Source organism: Lucilia sericata, unplaced genomic scaffold (assembly GCF_015586225.1).
Source record: "Lucilia sericata isolate MDLA Ls3-8-SP2 unplaced genomic scaffold, ASM1558622v1 Contig000933F_arrow, whole genome shotgun sequence".
Lineage (NCBI taxonomy): Eukaryota > Metazoa > Arthropoda > Insecta > Diptera > Calliphoridae > Lucilia > Lucilia sericata.
In genome coordinates, this window is record NW_023994920.1 from 85,378 (window position 1) to 105,638 (window position 20,261).

The 20,261-nt window shown below is 34.8% G+C and overlaps 1 protein-coding gene across 1 annotated transcript in view; it reads left to right on the forward strand.

Annotated features, from left to right (window-relative positions):
• Positions 1 to 20,040, forward strand: part of LOC119609134 (disintegrin and metalloproteinase domain-containing protein 10) — a 73,571-nt gene extending 53,531 nt beyond the window's left edge. Inside the window, exons 3-9 of the mRNA XM_037963838.1 lie at positions 885 to 1,570; positions 7,629 to 7,775; positions 8,187 to 8,582; positions 11,614 to 12,660; positions 12,721 to 13,231; positions 16,279 to 16,579; positions 19,710 to 20,040. Coding sequence (XP_037819766.1) covers positions 885 to 1,570; positions 7,629 to 7,775; positions 8,187 to 8,582; positions 11,614 to 12,660; positions 12,721 to 13,231; positions 16,279 to 16,427 — 2,936 coding nt within the window. The 3' untranslated portion in view covers positions 16,428 to 16,579; positions 19,710 to 20,040. The remainder of the gene's footprint in view (positions 1 to 884; positions 1,571 to 7,628; positions 7,776 to 8,186; positions 8,583 to 11,613; positions 12,661 to 12,720; positions 13,232 to 16,278; positions 16,580 to 19,709) is intronic.
• Positions 20,041 to 20,261: the final 221 nt, after the last annotated feature.

Here is a 20,261-nt window from a genome sequence, read left to right on the forward strand (position 1 = left end):
GACTAGACTACACTCTAGTCACTAGACTAGACAACTTTCAAGTTAATTGACTAGACTACACTCAAGTCAATATACTAGACTATAATTTAGTCAGCACTAGACTACATTATAGTCAGCTGATTATATATAATCCCCATATTACATATACATTGAAAGTTAATACCTCTTCATCCCTGTTGCAAATCCTCTGAGACTAGACCCCAACCATGTTTTCTCTTTAAATTTAAATTGTTCCCCAAAAATAATCTTAATATTTCCTTGGTAATAATCTATGTTAAATTTTTAAATCGTTTCTTTTTTATTCTCTCTCTCTCGGCATTTACATTCAAGAAACTTGTTGGCAAATAAATCCTATTTGTCGTTTAATTACAATTTTCCACACTATCCTTGTGACAGTTTTATGACCTCATCCTTCCAGAGAATTTTTTTTCGTTCGTCTTTTTTTCAGATATTTTCTGGCCATCATTAACTATTCATGATGGGTACAAAGAAGATGATGACTATGACGACGGTCATCATTGTCATGATGTTACTTCATATTTTCAACCGTTCTCTGTTTTTTTTATTTTTTTATACAACCATAATTTTCTTTAATTTTTTTATGTTGTTTTTTATATTATTTTTTCTTGTCATTCGATAAAGCCACATAACTTGTAACAACAGCAACAACAAGCAGCAGAAAAACAGACAGAAGGACCAACTCTTCAGTAACAATCGAACCAAACAACCGCCACTTTATTGTTCCCTCTTCTCTCGCCGTGAATTACTTTTCATTCAGAATACTTTTTTTATCCTTAATAGTGGAGTGTTGCTTGTTGTTGTTGCCATATTTTTGTTTGCCACTTGTTTTAACCATATTTCTTTTTTTTTGCTTCTTCTTTTAGGCCATGTTGGTGGTTGTGGCATAACAGATGAAGTTTCCCAATGGATGGAAAATATACAAAATTCAGCCGTTGAAGAATTGCCTACACCAATGTCAAAGGACGAAAGAATCCCCAAGAAACGTGCACCAGCGGAAGATAAAATTATATTGGATGTCGATGATGATGAAAAGGATGCGCAAGTTGAAGAGGAGCAAAAGGAGACTAGTAATAATAACACAAGTAGTAAAAGTAAACAACAAAAAACCACATCCTCAACAACAACAGCCACCATCGCCTCATCTACTTCCACACAACCACCGAAAAAATATGCCAACAACAACAACAACAATAATAATAACCAAAACAATGGTGCCATGGATGATTTTAAATATCCTTATGAAAAGTATACAAAAGAAGCAAATTTTCGTTTCGCTGCCAGTGATGGAGGTGAAAGCGATGCTGATGATGATGATGACGATGAGGTGGCTGCTGCCACAGCTGGTGCTGGTTATTTTTATGATCCTGAAACAGGGCGTCGTTTACAACCCACCGATACAGACTGGCATGAACGTGTTCATGAGCGCGTAAGACGTGCATCCGGTTCGTCGGGCTCTTCCGCCCGTCGTGAGGATAATAAGAATACCTGCTCGTTATATATACAAACAGATCCATTGATTTGGCGTCATATACGTGAAGGAATCGCTGATGTAAGTAAATATGCAGAAAAAAACATTTTTGTAGCGAAACAAAAATCCACGAATTGAAAAATAAACGCTGAAAACCGTCAAGAATTGAAAATACAAAAATTCCTGACATTTGTTACTTTTTTTACACTTCTCTTCCGTTTTGGCAATTACATAAGGGAATCGCCATTTTCCCTGATGTTGTTATTTGGATTTTTCTTCGTTACCGAAAATAAAATTGTTTGATGCCCTCGTCATGGTTAAAGCGCGAAATGGCAGGGTATTAAATTAATGAAAACTCTAAGTTCTATTTTATTTCTAGTTCAGTTTTAGTTCACTTTCAGTTCTAGTTCAAGTTCAATTCGAGTTCAGTTCTAGTTCAATTCGAGTTCAGTTCGAGTTCTAGTTCTGTTCTAGTTTAGTTCTAGTTCAGTTCTAGTTCAGTTCTAGTTCAGTTCTAGTTCAGTTCTAGTTCAGTTCTAGTTCAGTTCTAGTTCAGTTCTAGTTCAGTTCTAGTTCAGTTTAGTTCAGTTCTAGTTCAGTTCTAGTTCAGTTCTAGTTCAGTTCTAGTTCAGTTCTAGTTCAGTTCTAGTTCAGTTCTAGTTCAGTTCTAGTTCAGTTCTAGTTCAGTTCTAGTTCAGTTCTAGTTCAGTTCTAGTTCAGTTCTAGTTCAGTTCTAGTTCAGTTCTAGTTCAGTTCTAGTTCAGTTCTAGTTCAGTTCTAGTTCAGTTCTGGTTCAGTTCTAGTTCAGTTCTAGTTCAGTTCTAGTTCAGTTCTAGTTCAGTTCTAGTTCAGTTCTAGTTCAGTTCTAGTTCAGTTCTAGTTCAGTTCTAGTTCAGTTCTAGTTCAGTTCTAGTTCAGTTCTAGTTCAGTTCTAGTTCAGTTCTAGTTCAGTTCTAGTTCAGTTCTAGTTCAGTTCTAGTTCAGTTCTAATTCAGTTCTAGTTCAGTTCTAGTTCAGTTCTAGTTCAGTTCTAGTTCTAGTTCTAGTTCAGTTCTAGTTCAGTTCTAGTTCAGTTCTAGTTCAGTCCTAGTTCAGTTCTAGTTCAGTTCTAGTTCAGTTCTAGTTCAGTTCTAGTTCAGTTCTAGTTCAGTTCTAGTTCAGTTCTAGTTCAGTTCTAGTTCAGTTCTAGTTCAGTTCTAGTTCAGTTCTAGTTCAGTTCTAGTTCAGTTCTAGTTCAGTTCTAGTTCAGTTCTAGTTCAGTTCTAGTTCAGTTCTAGTTCAGTTCTAGTTCAGTTCTAGTTCAGTTCTAGTTCAGTTCTAGTTCAGTTCTAGTTCAGTTCTAGTTCAGTTCTAGTTCAGTTCTAGTTCTAGTTCAGTTCTAGTTCAGTTCTAGTTCAGTTCTAGTTCAGTTCTAGTTCAGTTCTAGTTCAGTTTCTAGTTCAGTTCTAGTTCAGTTCTAGTTCAGTTCTAGTTCAGTTCTAGTTCAGTTCTAGTTCAGTTCAGTTCTAGTTCAGTTCTAGTTCAGTTCTAGTTCAGTTCTAGTTCAGTTCTAGTTCAGTTCTAGTTCAGTTCTAGTTCAGTTCTAGTTCAGTTCTAATTCAGTTCTAGTCCAGTTTTAGTTCAGTTCTAGTTCAGTTCTAGTTCAGTTCTAGTTCAGTTCTAGTTTAATTGTAATACAAATAGTTCTAGTTCAGTTCTAGTTCCGTTCTAGTTCAGTTTTAGTTTAGTTCTCGTTCAGTTTTAGTTCAGTTCTAATTCAGTTTAAGTCCTAGTTCAGTTCCATTTTAGTTCTAGTTCATTTCTAGTTCAGTTCTAGTTCAGTTCTAGTTCAGTTCTAGTTCTAGTTCTAGTTCAGTTCTAGTTCAGTTCTAGTTCAGTTCTAGTTCAGTTCTAGTTCAGTTCTAGTTCAGTTCTAGTTCAGTGCCTCGTTTCTGTAACTCTCGCATCGAGATGTTTCTCGCATGAAACAGTGAAATTGAAGAAAAAACAATGTGAATTGAAACAAAATATCATTTCTCACATGCAAGTGTTTCTATAAGAAAATTTTGTGAGAACTATCTGTCATTTATGTTTTTTGAAGTAAGTTATTGGAAATTTGTGAGTAAAAGTGTTTCTGTAAGAAAATTTTGTGAGAAGTTTCTCACATGAACTGTCAAAAAAACTCACATTTTAAAACGGTGCGGAAAGTAAAATTTTAATTAAAAAAAAATTAATTTAAACACGAATTCTATGAAATAATGAAAAAGTAATGTTATATTTATAATTAATTAAGATTAACATAAATATTGTTCACTAATTTTTAGAAAATACGAGGAATTTCGGATATACAGAAGCAAATGCTAAAAAAGTACGTGGGCGTAAACTTAGAATTTGGCAAGGGCGAATTTAGTGGGATAATTTCTCGAACAATTTTCATTTAATTTCTATATTTTTTGTTTATTTATTCTTCATTTATAAATTTGTTCGTTTTCTTCTTTTAATTTTTATATTTTTGACAGCTGTTTTATTGGAAATTTCCAATAAAAACGTAATTCGTGTAGCCTCTTCTCACTTTAAGTTACAGAAACACTTTTTACTCACAAATCGAGAAACGATGGAATTTTTTGTTTCACACTTCTCGATGTGCGAACTTCTCACTAAAAGTTACAGAAACGGGGTACAGTTCTAGTTCAGTTCTAGTTCAGTTCTAGTTCAGTTCTAGTTCAGTTCTAGTTCAGTTCTAGTTCAGTTCTAGTTCAGTTCTAGTTCAGTTCTAGTTCAGTTCTAGTTCAGTTCTAGTTCAGTTCTAGTTCAGTTCTAGTTCAGTTCTAGTTCAGTTCTAGTTCCAGTTCAGTTCTAGTGCAGTTCTAGTTCTAGTTCAGTTCTAATGCAGTTCTAGTTCAGTTCTAGTTCAGTTCTAGTGCAGTTCTAGTTCAGTTCTAGTGCAGTTCTAGTTCAGTTCTAGTTCAGTTCTAGTTCAGTTTTAGTTCACTTCTAGTTCAGTTTTAATTCACTTCTAGTTCAGTTCAGTTCTACTTCAATTCTAGTTCAGTTCTAGCTCTCATTTACTCCGGGATCTACATGTATAATTATATGTTTCTAAGTAGGTTCATAGTCCTTGGTACCAGAGTTACAAATAACACCTCAATTTGCATACATATTTATTTTTCCAAATTTTGTAAATAATTTTTTTTTAATTTTTAAATTTTTTTCCCCATCTTTGCTTAAATTCCCACACATAATATTCCATCTTTGATTTTGACAATAATAAAACAATAAATTTTTTTTTAATTTTCCAAATTTTTAAATATAAAATCAAAACTTACCTTTTTTAGACTTAAATGCCCTTTGTCCTGGAAGATTTTTAGCAATATTAGCCATTTTTTATACTCCAACTTGAGTATGTATGATAAAATGCTTTAAAAAGCACTATAAGAGCCATACTTTTTCAACACACACTTATGAACTTATGAAAATAATGAATTTTGCTAGGCTTTATTTACTGTTGTTTTTTCACAAATTTCCAATAATATTTCAACTTGAGCCTGTAAAAACGCTTAGGTGAACAAATTAAAACACTAACAGGGCCACACTTTTGAACAGAAATATACAAAAACACTGCATTAAGCATTTTAAACATGCTTAGATTTGCTTTGCTTTAGTAGTTGTTGTTGCTATTTCTTTTACTATTTTACTATAAACTGGCACTTTTTAGTTGCCTGTAATTGCAACAACAACAAACTTTGACACTGAAAAACAACAAAAATTAACACACCAATTCCTAAAACTGGCATGACTAGCAATTTTTTTAGAATTTAGCTTTTAACTCTAATAAAACACTTTTTTTGAGAAATATTAACATTTTTTATAAACTATTACTTTGTTGTACTATTTTTTACTAATATTTATTAAAAACAATTTATTAAAATTAGTTTTTTCAACAATTTTTTTCTCAATTAATAAAATGTTGACACTTGTTCTTGAAAGTAACGCGACAAACTAAAGTAAATTGTAGAAAAAGAGGAAGCAATTGCAGGCTGATGCAAAAACAATCATAAATAGAGGAGAGTTTAAAGGAGAGTGGGAGAGTTTACAAATTAATTGGGTTTTAGAGTATTAGTAAAATGCAGGCTTTGGCAACAATAATAACAATTATTAATAAGGAGAGTTTGTTTACTTATTTTTTAAAGGAGAGTTTAATAAAAAGGTAAACAAATGGCAATAAATTGTGTGTAAATTGCAATAACAACTTGTGATTGATTGTTGTTATTGTTTTGTTATCATGCAACGATTTGCTTTTTATTGTGGTTAGTGATAAAGGGTTCGTTTTTTTGATAATAGCAGCTTAACAAAAAGGTTTATAACTTGTAAACTATAGCTCAGATTTTAATGAAATTTGATAGACTTATAGTAAACTAATTCTAGGTCAATTCTGGTTCAGTTCTAGTTCAGTTCTAGTTCAGTTCTAGTTCAGTTCTAGTTCAGTTCTAGTTCAGTTCTATTTCAGTTCTAGTGCAGTTCTAGTTCAGTTCTAGATCAGTTCTAGTTCAGTTCTAGTGCAGTTCTAGTTCAGTTCTAGTTCAGTTCTAGTTCAGTTCTAGTTCAGTTCTAGTTCAGTTCTAGTTCAGTTCTAGTTCAGTTCTAGTTCAGTTCTAGTTCAGTTCTAGTTCAGTTCTAGTTCAGTTCTAGTTCAGTTCTAGTTCAGTTCTAGTTCAGTTCTAGTTCAGTTCTAGTTCAGTTCTAGTTCCAGTTCTAGTTCAGTTCAGTTCTAGTTCAGTTCTAGTTCAGTTCTAGTTCAGTTCTAGTTCAATTCTAGTTCAGTTCTAGTTCAGTTCTAGTTCAGATCTAATTCAGTTCTAGTTCAGTTCTAGTTCAGTTCTAGTTCAGTTCTAGCTCAGTTCTAGTTCAGTTCTAGTTCAGTTCTAGTTCAGTTCTAGTTCAGTTCTAGTTCAGTTCTAGTTCAGTTCTAGTTCAGTTCTAGTTCAGTTCTAGTTCAGTTCTAGTTCAGTTCAGTTCTAGTTCAGTTCTAGTTCAGTTCTAGTTCAGTTCTAGTTCAGTTCTAGTTCAGTTCTAGTTCAGTTCTAGTTCAGTTCTAGTTCAGTTCTAGTTCAGTTCTAGTTCAGTTCTAGTTCAGTTCTAGTTCAGTTCTAGTTCAGTTCTAGCTCAGTTCTAGTTCAGTTCTAGTTCAGTTCTAGTTCAGTTCTAGTTCAGTTCTAGTTCAGTTCTAGTTCAGTTCTAGTTCAGTTCTAGTTCAGTTCTAGTTCAGTTCTAGTTCAGTTCTAGTTCTGTTCTAGTTCTGTTCTAGTTCAGTTCTAGTTCAGTGCTAGTTCAGTTCTAGTTCAGTTCTAGTTGAATTGCAGTTCAGTTTTAGAAACTTTTTTAATTAATAAGTTTTACTCTTTAAAACTTCTGCCTTCCTGGCATTTTACGCTGATATGGTTTGCTGAAGCATCCTTCTTGATGTTTGATTGTTTATTTGTTGTTGGTTGTATAGTGTGTCTGTATATCCTTCTCACATTCCAATCCACCTCCCGTTTTCGGCCTTTTTTGTAAGCTTTCAATAAAAACTTTTTTTTTTGGATTTTTTTGCATACATCCTCTAACATTAAGTAAATGATTTTTACTTTTTATATTTTGTGATTTAGATTCCGTTTTCAACTAAAGGGGGACTAAAACTGGCGTTCATTGTTTGTTCGTACGTCTCTTCGTCAGTCGATGAATTTGCATTTTTATTAATTAATGTCTGGAATACTTTTTGGTTTTTTTTTTTTCTTTTTGTTGGCAATTTTACCCCGCATCTGTTTTCAAATGTTTGTTATATTAGACGTTTATTTGTCGCAATAACGAGGGTGGAATTAGAATTAGAATAATGTTTTGTAAATAAAGGGTTTAAATTATGCAGGATTTTAAAATTAAGTTGTTTATAAAATGTAACAGAATTTGCATACGCCTACAGATTTAATAGGTCATTTCTTTTTTTTTTAAGGATTTTCAACATATTGTTAAATTTAATATTAATTATATAAAACAATAATTATTTTCATTTTATTTAAATTGTTTTAATAGCATTTGGTTATAATTTCTGTTTACGTATGCATTTAATTTTTGTAATTTTTATTAATGTTTAAATGTGTTTTTTGGTTAAATTTTTTTATTACAGCATGATCGTAGTCATAAATATGAAAGGGACATTAAGACGCGCGAGGAAATCACATCGCTAATAGCACATCACGTTACGGCTGTTAATTACATTTACCGCAATACGAAATTCGATGGACGTACCGAACATCGAAATATACGTTTTGAGGTAAGTCACTACTACCTATGTACATAGGAATGGTAAATGTTTAAGCATTTATGACCAATATATTCAGTCACCTGGCACAGTTATGTGTGTGTGTGTTAAAATGCTCCACTAAAGTTGGCTGAATGTGCAGCAGCAAGTGGCAATAATGGTCATTATGCCGGCATTAAACTCTATATTTATGCAGCAACAACACGGCAAAAGTGCTTACATGAATTTTAATTAATTCATTATCAAACCACAAATAAATTCTTTTCGTGTTTTTATAATTTTTGTTGTATTATAAACAAAAATAACAAGCGGAAACACTCAATACAATCCTTGATTTATTATTTAAAAATCAATTTCCGTTAACACTTTTATTTTTTTAATTTGTACTCTCTCTCTCTCTCTCCCTCTATTACACTCTCACAGGTGCAACGTATTAAAATTGATGATGATTCCGCTTGCCGCACTTCCTATAATGGCCCACACAATGCATTCTGTAACGAACATATGGATGTTTCGAATTTTCTTAATTTACATTCCCTGGAGGATCATTCGGACTTTTGTTTGGCTTATGTTTTCACCTACAGAGATTTTACCGGCGGCACTTTGGGTTTAGCCTGGGTGGCTAGTGCCTCGGGAGCTTCTGGTGGCATTTGTGAGAAATATAAAACGTATACCGAGACCGTGGGAGGTCAATATCAAAGCACAAAACGTTCTCTGAATACGGGAATCATAACGTTTGTTAACTACAATAGCCGGGTTCCGCCCAAAGTATCACAATTGACTTTGGCACATGAAATCGGGCATAATTTTGGTTCACCGGTAAATGAAAAAGAACTAGAACAGAACTAGAACAGAACTAGAACAGTACTAGAGCAGAACTAGAACAGAACTAGAACAGAACTAGAACAGAACTAGAACAGAACTAGAACAGAACTAGAACAGAACTAGAACAGAACTAGAACAGAACTAGAACAGAACTAGAACTAGAACAGAACTAAATCAGAACTAAATCAGAACTAGAACAGAACTAGAACAGAACTAGAACAGAACTAGAACAGAACTAGAACAGAACTAGAACAGAACTAGAACAGAACTAGAACAGAACTAGAACAGAACTAGAACAGAACTAGAACAGAACTAGAACAGAACTAGAACAGAACTAGAACAGAACTAGAACAGAACTAGAACTAGAACTAGAACAGAACTAGAACAGAACTAGAACAGAACTAGAACAGAAACTAGAACAGAACTAGAACAGAACTAGAACAGAACTAGAACAGAACTAGAACAGAACTAGAAACAGAACTAGAACAGAACTAGAACAGAACTAGAACAGAACTAGAACAGAAACTAGAACATAACTAGAACAGAACTAGAACAGAACTAGAAACAGAACTAGAACATGAACTAGAACAAGACTAGAACAGAACTAGAACAGAACTAGAACAGAACTAGAACAGAAACTAGACAGAACTAGAACAGAACTAGAACAGAACTAGAACAGAAACCTAGAACAGAACTAGAACAGAACTAGAACAGAACTAGAACAGAACTAGAACAGAACTAGAACAGAACTAGAACAGAACTAGAACAGAATAGAACAGAACTAGAACAGAACTAGAACGGAACTAGAACAGAAACTAGAACAGAACTAGAACGAACTAGAACAGAACTAGAACAGAACTAGAACAGAACTAGAACAGAACTAGAACAGAACTAGAACAGAACTAGAACAGAACTAGAACAGAACTAGAACAGAACTAGAACAGAACTAGAACAGAACTAGAACAGAACTAGAACAGAACTAGAACAGAACTAGAACAGAACTAGAACAGAACTAGAACAGAACTAGAACAGAACTAGACAGAACTAGAACAGAACTAGAACAGAACTAGAACAGAACTAGAACAGAACTAGAACAGAACTAGAACAGAACTAGAACAGAACTAGAACAGAACTAGAACAGAACTAGAACAGAACTAGAACAGAACTAGAACAGAACTAGAACTGAACTAGAACTGAACTAGAACTGAACTAGAACTGAACTAGAACTGAACTAGAACTGAACTAGAACTGAACTAGAACTGAACTAGAACTGAACTAGAACTGAACTAGAACTGAACTAGAACTGAACTAGAACTGAACTAGAACTGAACTAGAACTGAACTAGAACTGAACTAGAACTAGAACTAACTAGAACTGAACTAGAACTGAACTAGAACTGAACTAGAACTGAACTAGAACTGAACTAGAACTGAACTAGAACTGAACTAGAACTGAACTAGAACTGAACTAGAACTGAACTAGAACTGAACTAGAACTGAACTAGAACAGAACTAGAACAGAACTAGATCAGAACTAGAACAAAACTAGAACAGAACTAGAACAGAACTAGAACAGAACTAGAACTGAACTAGAACAGAACTAGAACAGAACTAGAACAGAACTAAAACAGAACTAGAACAGAACTAAAACAGAACTAAAACAGAACTAGAACAGAACTAGAACAGAACTAGAACGGAATTAGAACAGAACTAGAGCAGAACTAGAACAGAACTAGAACAAAACAGAACTAGAACAGAACTAGAACACAACTAGAACAGAACTAGAACAGAACTAGAACAGAACTAGAACAGAACTAGAACAGAACTAGAACAGAACTAGAACAGAACTAGAACAGAACTAGAACAGAACTAGAACATAACTAGAAAAGAACTAGAACAGAACTAGAACAGAACTAGAACAGAACTAGAACAGCACAAGAACAGAACTAGAACAGAACTAGAACTGCACTAGAACAGAACTAGAACAGAACTAGAACTAGAACAGAACTAGAACAGAACTAGAACTAGAACAGAACTAGAACTAGAACAGAACTAGAACAGAACTAGAACAGAACTAGAACAGAACTAGAACAGAACTAGAACAGAACTAGAACAGAACTAGAACAGAACTAGAACAGAACTAGAACAGAACTAGAACAGAACTAGAACAGAACTAGACCAGAACTAGACCAGAACTAGAACAGAACTAGAACGGAGTTAGAACAGAACTAGAACAGAACTAGAACAGAACTAGAACAGAACTAGAACTAGAACAGAACTAGAACAGAACTAGAACAGAACTAGAACAGAACTAGAACAGAACTAGAACAGAACTAGAACGAACTAGAACAGAACTAGAACAGAACTAGAACAGAACTAGAACAGAACTAAACTAGAACAGAACTAGAACAGAACTAGAACAGAACTAGAACAGAACTAGAACAGAATAAGAACAGAACTAGAACAGAACTAGAACAGAACTAGAACAGAACTAGAACAGAACTAGAACAGAACTAGAACAGAACTAGAACAGAACTAGAACAGAACTAGAATAGAACTAGAACAGAACTAGAACAGAACTAGAACAGATTAAGAACAGAACTAGAACAGAACTAGAACAGAACTAGAACAGAATTAGATCAGAACTAGAACAGAACTAGAACAGAACAAGAACAGAACTAGAACAGAACTAGAACAGAACTAGAACAGAACTAGAACTGAACTGGAACAGAACTAGAACAGAACAAGAACAGAACTAGAACAGAACTAGAACAGAACTAGAACAGAATTAGAACAGAACTAGAACAGAACTAGAACAGAACTAGAACAGATGTAGAACAGAACTAGAACAGAACTAGAACTGAACTAGAACAGAACAGAACAGAACAGAACTGAACTAGAACTAAATTAAAACTGAACTGGAACTGAATTAGAACTGAACTAGAGGTGTACCAGAACTGAACTAAAACTGAACCAGAACTTAACAAAAATATGTATATCCTAAACCTGTCTCTCTTCTTTTCCAGCACGACTATCCCCAAGAATGTCGTCCCGGTGGGCTGAGTGGTAATTTCATTATGTTTGCCAGTGCCACTTCTGGTGATCGGCCAAACAACTCAAAATTCTCTTCATGTTCCATACGTAATATATCCAATGTCTTAGATGTTTTAGTGGGCAATATGAAACGTGATTGTTTCAAGGTCTCAGAAGGAGCCTTCTGTGGCAATAAGATTGTGGAGCAAGGCGAAGAATGTGATTGTGGCTTCAATGAAGAAGAATGCAAAGACAAGTGTTGTTATCCTAGATTAATTAGTGAATACGATCTCTCCCTTAATAGTTCCGCTAGAGGCTGTACACGTCGTGCTAAGACACAGTGTTCACCCTCGCAGGGTCCCTGCTGTTTGTCCAACTCCTGTACGTTTGTACCCAGCAACTATCATCAAAAATGTAAAGAGGAAACAGAATGTTCCTGGTCGAGTACTTGCAACGGCACTACAGCCGAATGTCCCGAACCCAAACCGCGAGATGATAAGACAAAGTGCAATAATGGTACAGCTTTGTGTATACGCGGCGAATGTTCGGGTTCGATTTGTTTGCTGTGGAATATGTCGGAATGCTTCTTGACCTCTCAGCAGCAGCCGCATGTAGATAAAAGGAAATTGTGTGAATTAGCTTGCCAGAATGGCAATGATACCGGTACTTGTAGAAGTACGTCAGAATTTGCTCATTTATTTGGTTTGCCAGTGGGCGGTATAAGTTTACGTCCCGGTTCTCCTTGTGATAATTTCCAAGGTTATTGTGATGTGTTCCTTAAATGTCGAGCCGTCGATGCTGATGGTCCTTTGGTGCGCTTGAAGAATTTACTGTTGAATCGTGAGACACTATTAACGGTGGCTCAATGGATTACGGAAAATTGGTATATAGTGGTATTGATGAGTATTGGTTTCATAATTGTCATGGGCATATTCATCAAGTGTTGTGCCGTGCACACGCCCAGTTCAAATCCTAAAAAGCGTAGAGCTAGAAGAATATCAGAAACACTACGTGCTCCTATGAATACCTTAAGACGAATGGTAAGTTGTCGTTGTCAGATTTGATAAATCATTTGTTTACATTTCTTTTATAATCCTCAGCGTCATCCACATGGTCGTGCTGCCGGACCACGCAGTATACCACCGCCAGTACATGACTCACGTTCCCATCAACGCAACTATCCTCCCGAATGGGATCGCCATCATCGTTCTGGCGGTGCTGGTGTAGTTGCTGCTCAAGGTGTTGTGCCATTACCGGGCGCCAGTAGTCATGCGAGTCGTTCCGCAGCTGGTGGTAGACCACCTGGAGGTGGTGGCGGAGGACGTAGTTCACGTTCAAATGGATCTAGACAACCTAGCAGTTCTAGATCGGGTGCACAACATGGGTATGCTGATGCTCCACCCAGTCTGGGTGGTCCATCGTCTAATAGTGCGGGTGGTGTTGGTAGTGGTTTACATATGGGTGCACCGATTGTTGGGCCGGGTTCATCTACTAGTGGTGCAGGTGTTTTATCACGTGCCCAAATGCCTTTACCCGCCCTGCCGTCCAATGCACAAACGCAACAACAACAATCACAACAACTGCCACAACAAGCATACTATGCGCCGAAAGGTGTGTTTTTTAAAGATTTCACTTTGATAGGAATGCCATAGGAGAAATCTAGGGGGAAAAGAGATGTGAAATTTGCAAGTTCAGTTCTAGTTCAGTTCTAGTTCAGTTCTAGTCAGTTCTAGTTCAGTTCTAGTTCAATTCTAGTTCAGTTCTAGTTCAGTTCTAGTTCAGTTCTAGTTCAGTCTAGTCAGTTCTAGTTCAGTCTAGTTCAGTTCTAGTTCAGTTCTAGTTCAGTTCTAGTTCAGTTCTAGTTCAGTTCTAGTTCAGTTTCTAGTTCAGTTCTAGTTCAGTTCTAGTTCAGTTCTAGTTCAGTTCTAGTTCAGTTCTAGTTCAGTTCTAGTTCAGTTCTAGTTCAGTTCTAGTTCAGTTCTAGTTCAGTTCTAGTTCAGTTCTAGTTCAGTTCTAGTTCAGTTCTAGTTCAGTTCTAGTTCAGTTCTAGTTCAGTTCTAGTTCAGTTCTAGTTCAGTTCTAGTTCAGTTCTAGTTCAGTTCTAGTTCAGTTCAGTTCTAGTTCAGTTCTAGTTCAGTTCTAGTTCAGTTCTAGTTCAGTTCTAGTTCAGTTCTAGTTCAGTTCTAGTTCAGTCCTAGTTCAGTTCTAGTTCAGTTCTAGTTCAGTTCTAGTTCACTTCTAGTTCACTTCTAGTTCACTTCTAGTTCACTTCTAGTTCAGTTCTAGTTCAGTTCTAGTTCACTTCTAGTTCAGTTCTAGTTCAGTTCTAGTTCACTTCTAGTTCAGTTCTAGTTCAGTTCTAGTTCAGTTCTAGTTCACTTCTAGTTCAGTTCTAGTTCAGTTCTAGTTCAGTTCTAGTTCAGTCCTAGTTCAGTTCTAGTTCAGTTCTAGTTCAGTCTAGTTTAGTTCTAGTTTAGTTCTAGTTCAGTTCTAGTTCAGTTCTAGTTCAGTTCAGTTCTAGTTCAGTTCTATTTCAGTTCTAGTTCAGTTCTAGTTTAGTTGTAATTCAGTTCTATTTCAGTTCTAGTTTAGTTGTAATTCAGTTCTCGTTCTGTTCTAGTTCAGTTCTAGTTCAGTTCTAGTTCAGTTCTAGTTCAGTTCTAGTTCAGTTCTAGTTCAGTTCTAGTTCAGTTCTAGCTCAGTTCTAGTTCAGTTCTAGTTCAGTTCTAGTTCAGTTCTAGTTCAGTTCTAGTTCAGTTCTAGTTCAGTTCTAGTTCAGTTCTAGTTCAGTTCTAGTTCAGTTCTAGTTCAGTTCTAGTTCAGTTCTAGTTCAGTTCTAGTTCAGTTCTAGTTCAGTTCTAGTTCAGTTCTAGTTCAGTTCTAGTTCAGTTCTAGTTCAGTTCTAGTAGTTCTAGTTCAGTTCTAGTTCAGTTCTAGTTCAGTTCTAGTTCAGTTCTAGTTCAGTTCTAGTTCAGTTCTAGTTTCAGTTCAAGTTCAGTTCTAGTTCTGTTCTAGTTCAGTTCTAGTTCAGTTCTAGTTCTGTTCTAGTTCTGTTCTAGTTCAGTTCTAGTTCAGTTCTACTTCATTTCTAGTTCAGTTCTACTTCAGTTCTAGTTCAGTTCTAGTTCAGTTCTAGTTCAGTTCTAGTTCAGTTCTAGTTCAGTTCTAGTTCGGTTCTAGTTCAGTTCTAGTTCAGTTCTAGTTCAGTTCTAGTTCAGTTCTAGTTCAGTTCTAGTTCAGTTCTAGTTCAGTTCTAGTTCAGTTCTAGTTCAGTTCTGGTTCAGTTCTAGTTCAGTTCTAGTTCAGTTCTAGTTCAGCTCTAGTTCAGCTCTAGTTCAGTTCTAGTTCAGTTCTAGTTCCGTTCTAGTTCAGTTCTAGTTCAGTTCTAGTTCAGTTCTAGTTCAGTTCTAGTTCAGTTCTAGTTCAGTTCTAGTTCAGTTCTAGTTCAGTTCTAGTTCAGTTCTAGTTCAGTTCTAGTTCAGTTCTAGTTCAGTTCTAGTTCAGTTCTAGTTCAGTTCTAGTTCAGTTCTAGTTCAGTTCAGTTCTAGTTCAGTTCTAGTTCAGTTCAGTTCTAGTTCAGTTCTAGTTCAGTTCTAGTTCAGTTCTAGTTCAGTTCTAGTTCAGTTCTAGTTCAGTTCTAGTTCAGTTCTAGTTCAGTTCAGTTCTAGTTCAGTTCTAGTTCAGTTCAGTTCTAGTTCAGTTCTAGTTCAGTTCAGTTCTAGTTCAGTTCTAGTTCATTTCTAGTTCAGTTCTAGTTCAGCTCTAGTTCAGTTCTAGTTCAGTTCAGTTCTAGTTCAGTTCTAGTTCAGTTCTAGTTCAGTTCTAGTACAGTTCTAGTTCAGTTCTAGTTCAGTTCTAGTTCAGTTCTAGTTCAGTTCTAGTTCAGTTCTAGTTCAGTTCTAGTTCAGTTCTAGCTCAGTTCTAGCTCAGTTCTAGTTCAGTTCTAGTTCAGTTCTAGTTCAGTTCTAGTTCAGTTCTAGTTCAGTTCTAGTTCAGTTCTAGTTCAGTTCTAGTTCAGTTCTAGTTCAGTTCTAGTTCAGTTCTAGTTCAGTTCTAGTTCAGTTCTAGTTCAGTTCTAGTTCAGTTCTAGTTCAGTTCTAGTTCAGTTCTAGTTCAGTTCTAGTTCTAGTTCAGTTCTAGTTCAGTTCTAGTTCAGTTCTAGTTCAGTTCTAGTTCTAGTTCAGTTCTAGTTCAGTTCTAGTTCAGTTCTAGTTCAGTTCTAGTTCAGTTCTAGTTCAGTTCTAGTTCAGTTCTATTTCAGTTCTAGTTTAGTTCTAGTTTAGTTCTAGTTTAGTTCTAGTTCAGTTCTATTTCAGTTCAGTTCTAGTTTAGTTGTAATTCAGTTCTAGTTCAGTTTTAGATCAATTCGAGCTCAGTTCTATTCATGTTCTGTTCGAGTTTATTACATATTTTACATCTCTTTTTTCAGATTTCTAGAATAAACAGTTATTAGATTCTCAAAACGTTATTTTTTCCAATTTCCTTTAAATGTTTTTTAGCAATTTTTTAATAATTTCGTGCTTTTTATAATTATTTAAAATATTTTTTTTAGTTCAGTTCTTTACAATTTTATTTCGTTAAAATTACATTTGTAAATGTTCTTTTTTTAAGAAGGTACTCATATACAAAATTACCTCCTTCACCTTATATTTTTATAGTTGAAGTCCGCAATAAATCCCGTCATCACGTACAAACACATCCTCCTCATCCTCTACAGCGGCTAAACAAAGCCAACATAAAGCTAAAGACCAAACACACAATCAAAAGTCTGGCAAAACTCGACGTAATATTGTTTATTGATTCCTAGGACACGATATATAAATAACATAAAAAAACTGTTAAAAAGACACTTTAATTACTATATTTTTATATGAAAAAACCCTAATATCCAAACAAAACTTCATAATTTCTAATATAAAAGTTTAGAAAGAAAACGTGATCATAAAGATCTCATAATTGGTATGATTGATTTTTTTTTAAATTTTTGTTTTATTTTTTAGTTAGTTTAATTACATAGATTTTGTTTTTTTTTTTTGTATTGCTTGTTTTGATTTTTGCAAGTTTGTTTTTTCTTATTTAGAATAAAATTGTTTTGTATATAGTTGTTGTTTTTGGTTTGTGCATGTATTTTTCTTAATATTATTTTATAAATTTATTTTTATTTTATTGTTTTTATTAATTATTATTTGCAATTTATTTATCTTTTGAATATAACAAACTAAGATAAGACTAACCACGGGTTAAATCTAGTTCTGTTCTTGTTCTGTTCTAGTTCTGTTCTAGTTCTGTTCTAGTTCTGTTCTAGTTCTGTTCTAGTTCTGTTCTAGTTCTGTTCTAGTTCTGTTCTAGTTCTGTTCTAGTTCTGTTCTAGTTCTGTTCTAGTTCTGTTCTAGTTCTGTTCTAGTTCTGTTCTAGTTCTGTTCTAGTTCTGTTCTAGTTCTGTCTAGTTCTAGTTCTAGTTCTGTTCTAGTTCTGTTCTAGTTCCGTTCTAGTTCTGTTCTAGTTCTGTTCTAGTTCTGTGCTAGTTCAGTTCTAGTTCAGTTCTAGTTCAGTTCTAGTTCAGTTCTAGTTCAGTTCTAGTTCAGTTCTAGTTCAGTTCTAGTTCAGTTCTAGTTCAGTTCTAGTTCAGTTGTAGTTCAGCTCTAGTTCAGTTCTCGTTCAGTTCTAGTTCAGTTCTAGTTCAGTTCTAGTTCAGTTCTAGTTCAGTTCTAGTTCAGTTCTAGTTCAGTTCTAGTTCAGTTCTAGTTCAGTTCTAGTTCAGTTCTAGTTCAGTTCTAGTTCAGTTCTAGTTCAGTTCTAGTTCAGTTCTAGTTCAGTTCTAGTTCAGTTCTAGTTCAGTTCTAGTTCAGTTCTAGTTCAGTTCTAGTTCAGTTCTAGTTCAGTTCTAGTTCAATTCTAGTTCAGTTCTAGTTCTGTTCTAGTTCTGTTCTAGTTCTGTTCTAGTTCTGTTCTAGTTCTGTTCTACTACTGTTCTAGTTCTGTTCTAGTTCTGTTCTAGTTCTGTTCTAGTTCTGTTCTAGTTCTGTTCTAGTTCTGTTCTAGTTCTGTTCTAGTTCAGTTCTAGTACAGTTCTAGTTCAGTTCTAGTTCAGTTCTAGTTCAGTTCTAGTTCAGTTCTAGTTCAGTTCTAGTTCAGTTCTAGTTCAGTTCTAGTTCTAGTTCTAGTTCAGTTCTAGTTCTAGTTCAGTTCTAGTTCTAGTTCTAGTTCTAGTTCAGTTCTAGTTCAGTTCTAGTTCAGTTCTAGTTCAGTTCTAGTTCAGTTCTAGTTCAGTTCTAGTTCAGTTCTAGTTCAGTTCTAGTTCAGTTCTAGTTCAGTTCTAGTTCAGTTCTAGTTCAGTTCTAGTTCAGTTCTAGTTCAGTTCTAGTTCAGTTCTAGTTCAGTTCTAGTTCAGTTCTAGTTCAGTTCTAGTTCAGTTCTAGTTCAGTTCAGTTCTAGTTCAGTTCTAGTTCAGTTCTAGTTCAGTTCTAGTTCAGTTCTAGTTCAGTTCTAGTTCAGTTCTAGTTCAGTTCTAGTCAGTTCTAGTTCAGTTCTAGTTCAGTTCTAGTCAGTTCTAGTTCAGTTCTAGTTCAGTTCTAGTTCAGTTCTAGTTCAGTTCTAGTTCAGTTCTAGTTCAGTTCTAGTTCAGTTCTAGTTCAGTTCTAGTTCAGTTCTAGTTCAGTTCTAGTTCAGTTCTAGTTCAGTTCTAGTTCAGTTCTAGTTCAGTTCTAGTTCAGTTCTAGTTCAGTTCTAGTTCAGTTCTAGTTCAGTTCTAGTTCAGTTCTAGTTCAGTTCTAGTTCAGTTCTAGTTCAGTTCTAGTTCAGTTCTAGTTCAGTTCTAGTTCAGTTCTAGTTCAGTTCTAGTTCAGTTTCTAGTTCAGTTCTAGTTCAGTTCTAGTTCAGTTCTAGTTCAGTTCTAGTTCAGTTCTAGTTCAGTTCTAGTTCAGTTCTAGTTCAGTTCTAGTTCAGTTCTAGTTCAGTTCAGTTCTAGTTCAGTTCTAGTTCAGTTCTAGTTCAGTCAGTTTCGTTCTAGTTCAGTTCTAGTCTAGTTCTAGTTCTAGTTCAGTTCTAGTTCAGTTCTAGTTCAGTCTAGTTCAGTTCTAGTTCAAGTTCTAGTTCAGTTACTAGGTTCAGTTCTAGTTCACAGTTCTATTTCAGTGTAGTTCAGTTCTAGTTCCGTCTAGTTCAGTTCTAGTTCAGTTCTAGTTCAGTTCTAGTTTTCTAGTTCAGTCTAGTTCAGTTTCTAGTTCAGTTCTAGTTCAGTTCGTTCAGTCTTCAGTACTAGTTCAGTTCTAGTTCAGTCTTTCAGTTTCTAGTGTCAGCTCTAGTTCCTGTTTCTAGTTCCGTTCTAGTTTCAAGTTCTAGTTCAGTTCTAGTTCTAGTTCGTTCTAGTTCAGTTCTAGTTCAGGTCTAGTTCAGTTCTAGTTCAGTTCTAGTTCAGTTCTAGTTCAGTTCTAGTTCAGTTCTAGTTCAGTTCTAGTTCAGTTCTAGTTCAGTTCTAGTTCAGTTCTAGTTCAGTTCTAGTTCAGTTCTAGTTCAGTTCTAGTTCAGTTCTAGTTCAGTTCTAGTTCAGTTCTAGTTCAGTTCTAGTTCAGTTCGAGTTCAGTTCTAGTTCAGTTCGAGTTCAGTTCGAGTTCAGTTCTAGTTCAGTTCTAGTTCAGTTCTAGTTCAGTTCTAGTTCAGTTCGAGTTCAGTTCTAGTTCAGTTCTAGTTCAGTTCTAGTTCAGTTCTAGTTCAGTTCTAGTTCAGTTCTAGTTCAGTTCGAGTTCAGTTCTAGTTCAGTTCTAGTTCAGTTCTAGTTCAGTTCTAGTTCAGTTCTAGTTCAGTTCTAGTTCAGTTCTAGTTCAGTTCTAGTTCAGTTCTAGTTCAGTTCTAGTTCAGTTCTAGTTCAGTTCCAGTTCAGTTCTAGTTTAGTTCCAGTTCTGTTCTACTTGACAAGCAGAACGTTTTAAATTTAAAGCAAATTACAATGGCATGGTGTTTTTTAAATTTTTTACTAACAAGTCCACTAACCTACATTGCCTAACAAATAAATATAACTTTATATTATTAAAAATACTATTAAAATATATTTTTTCTCTCTTTTAACAACAAAAAAAAATCATTATTATAGTCGTCGTTCCGCAACCAGTAAATTATAATCGACCGCCATCTTTGCATAATCCTGATTTATATGCTGATGCTTATGCTGCTTTAGGACGTGGTGCATATGAGGCAACTGCCCGAGCACCCAATAACAATAAAGTTTGACAGACACATGCAACACAAACAACAATACAACAAATTAATAAGGTACGTTTAAAACAAACGGAAAAATATAAACAACAGCAGCAGCTGCAGGAGCAGCAACAACATTCAATACAACAGCAGCAGCAACAGCATTTTAGTTTAATTAACAATATTGATAATGAAAACAACAATAATAATAATAATAATAACAACAAAGAATCTACAACAACAACAGCTACAAAAATACAAAAATCAAATGAACTCAAATTAAATGTAAATTGTATTTTTACGCTAATTATTATAATTTAAACAAACAACAACAACAACAAAAAAGATAACGAAAATAACTCAATCATTATTTAATTAGCAAAATAATGAAAATTAATCCCAATTTTTTTATTGCTACTTTCAACTACTACTTTAATATTAATAAAAA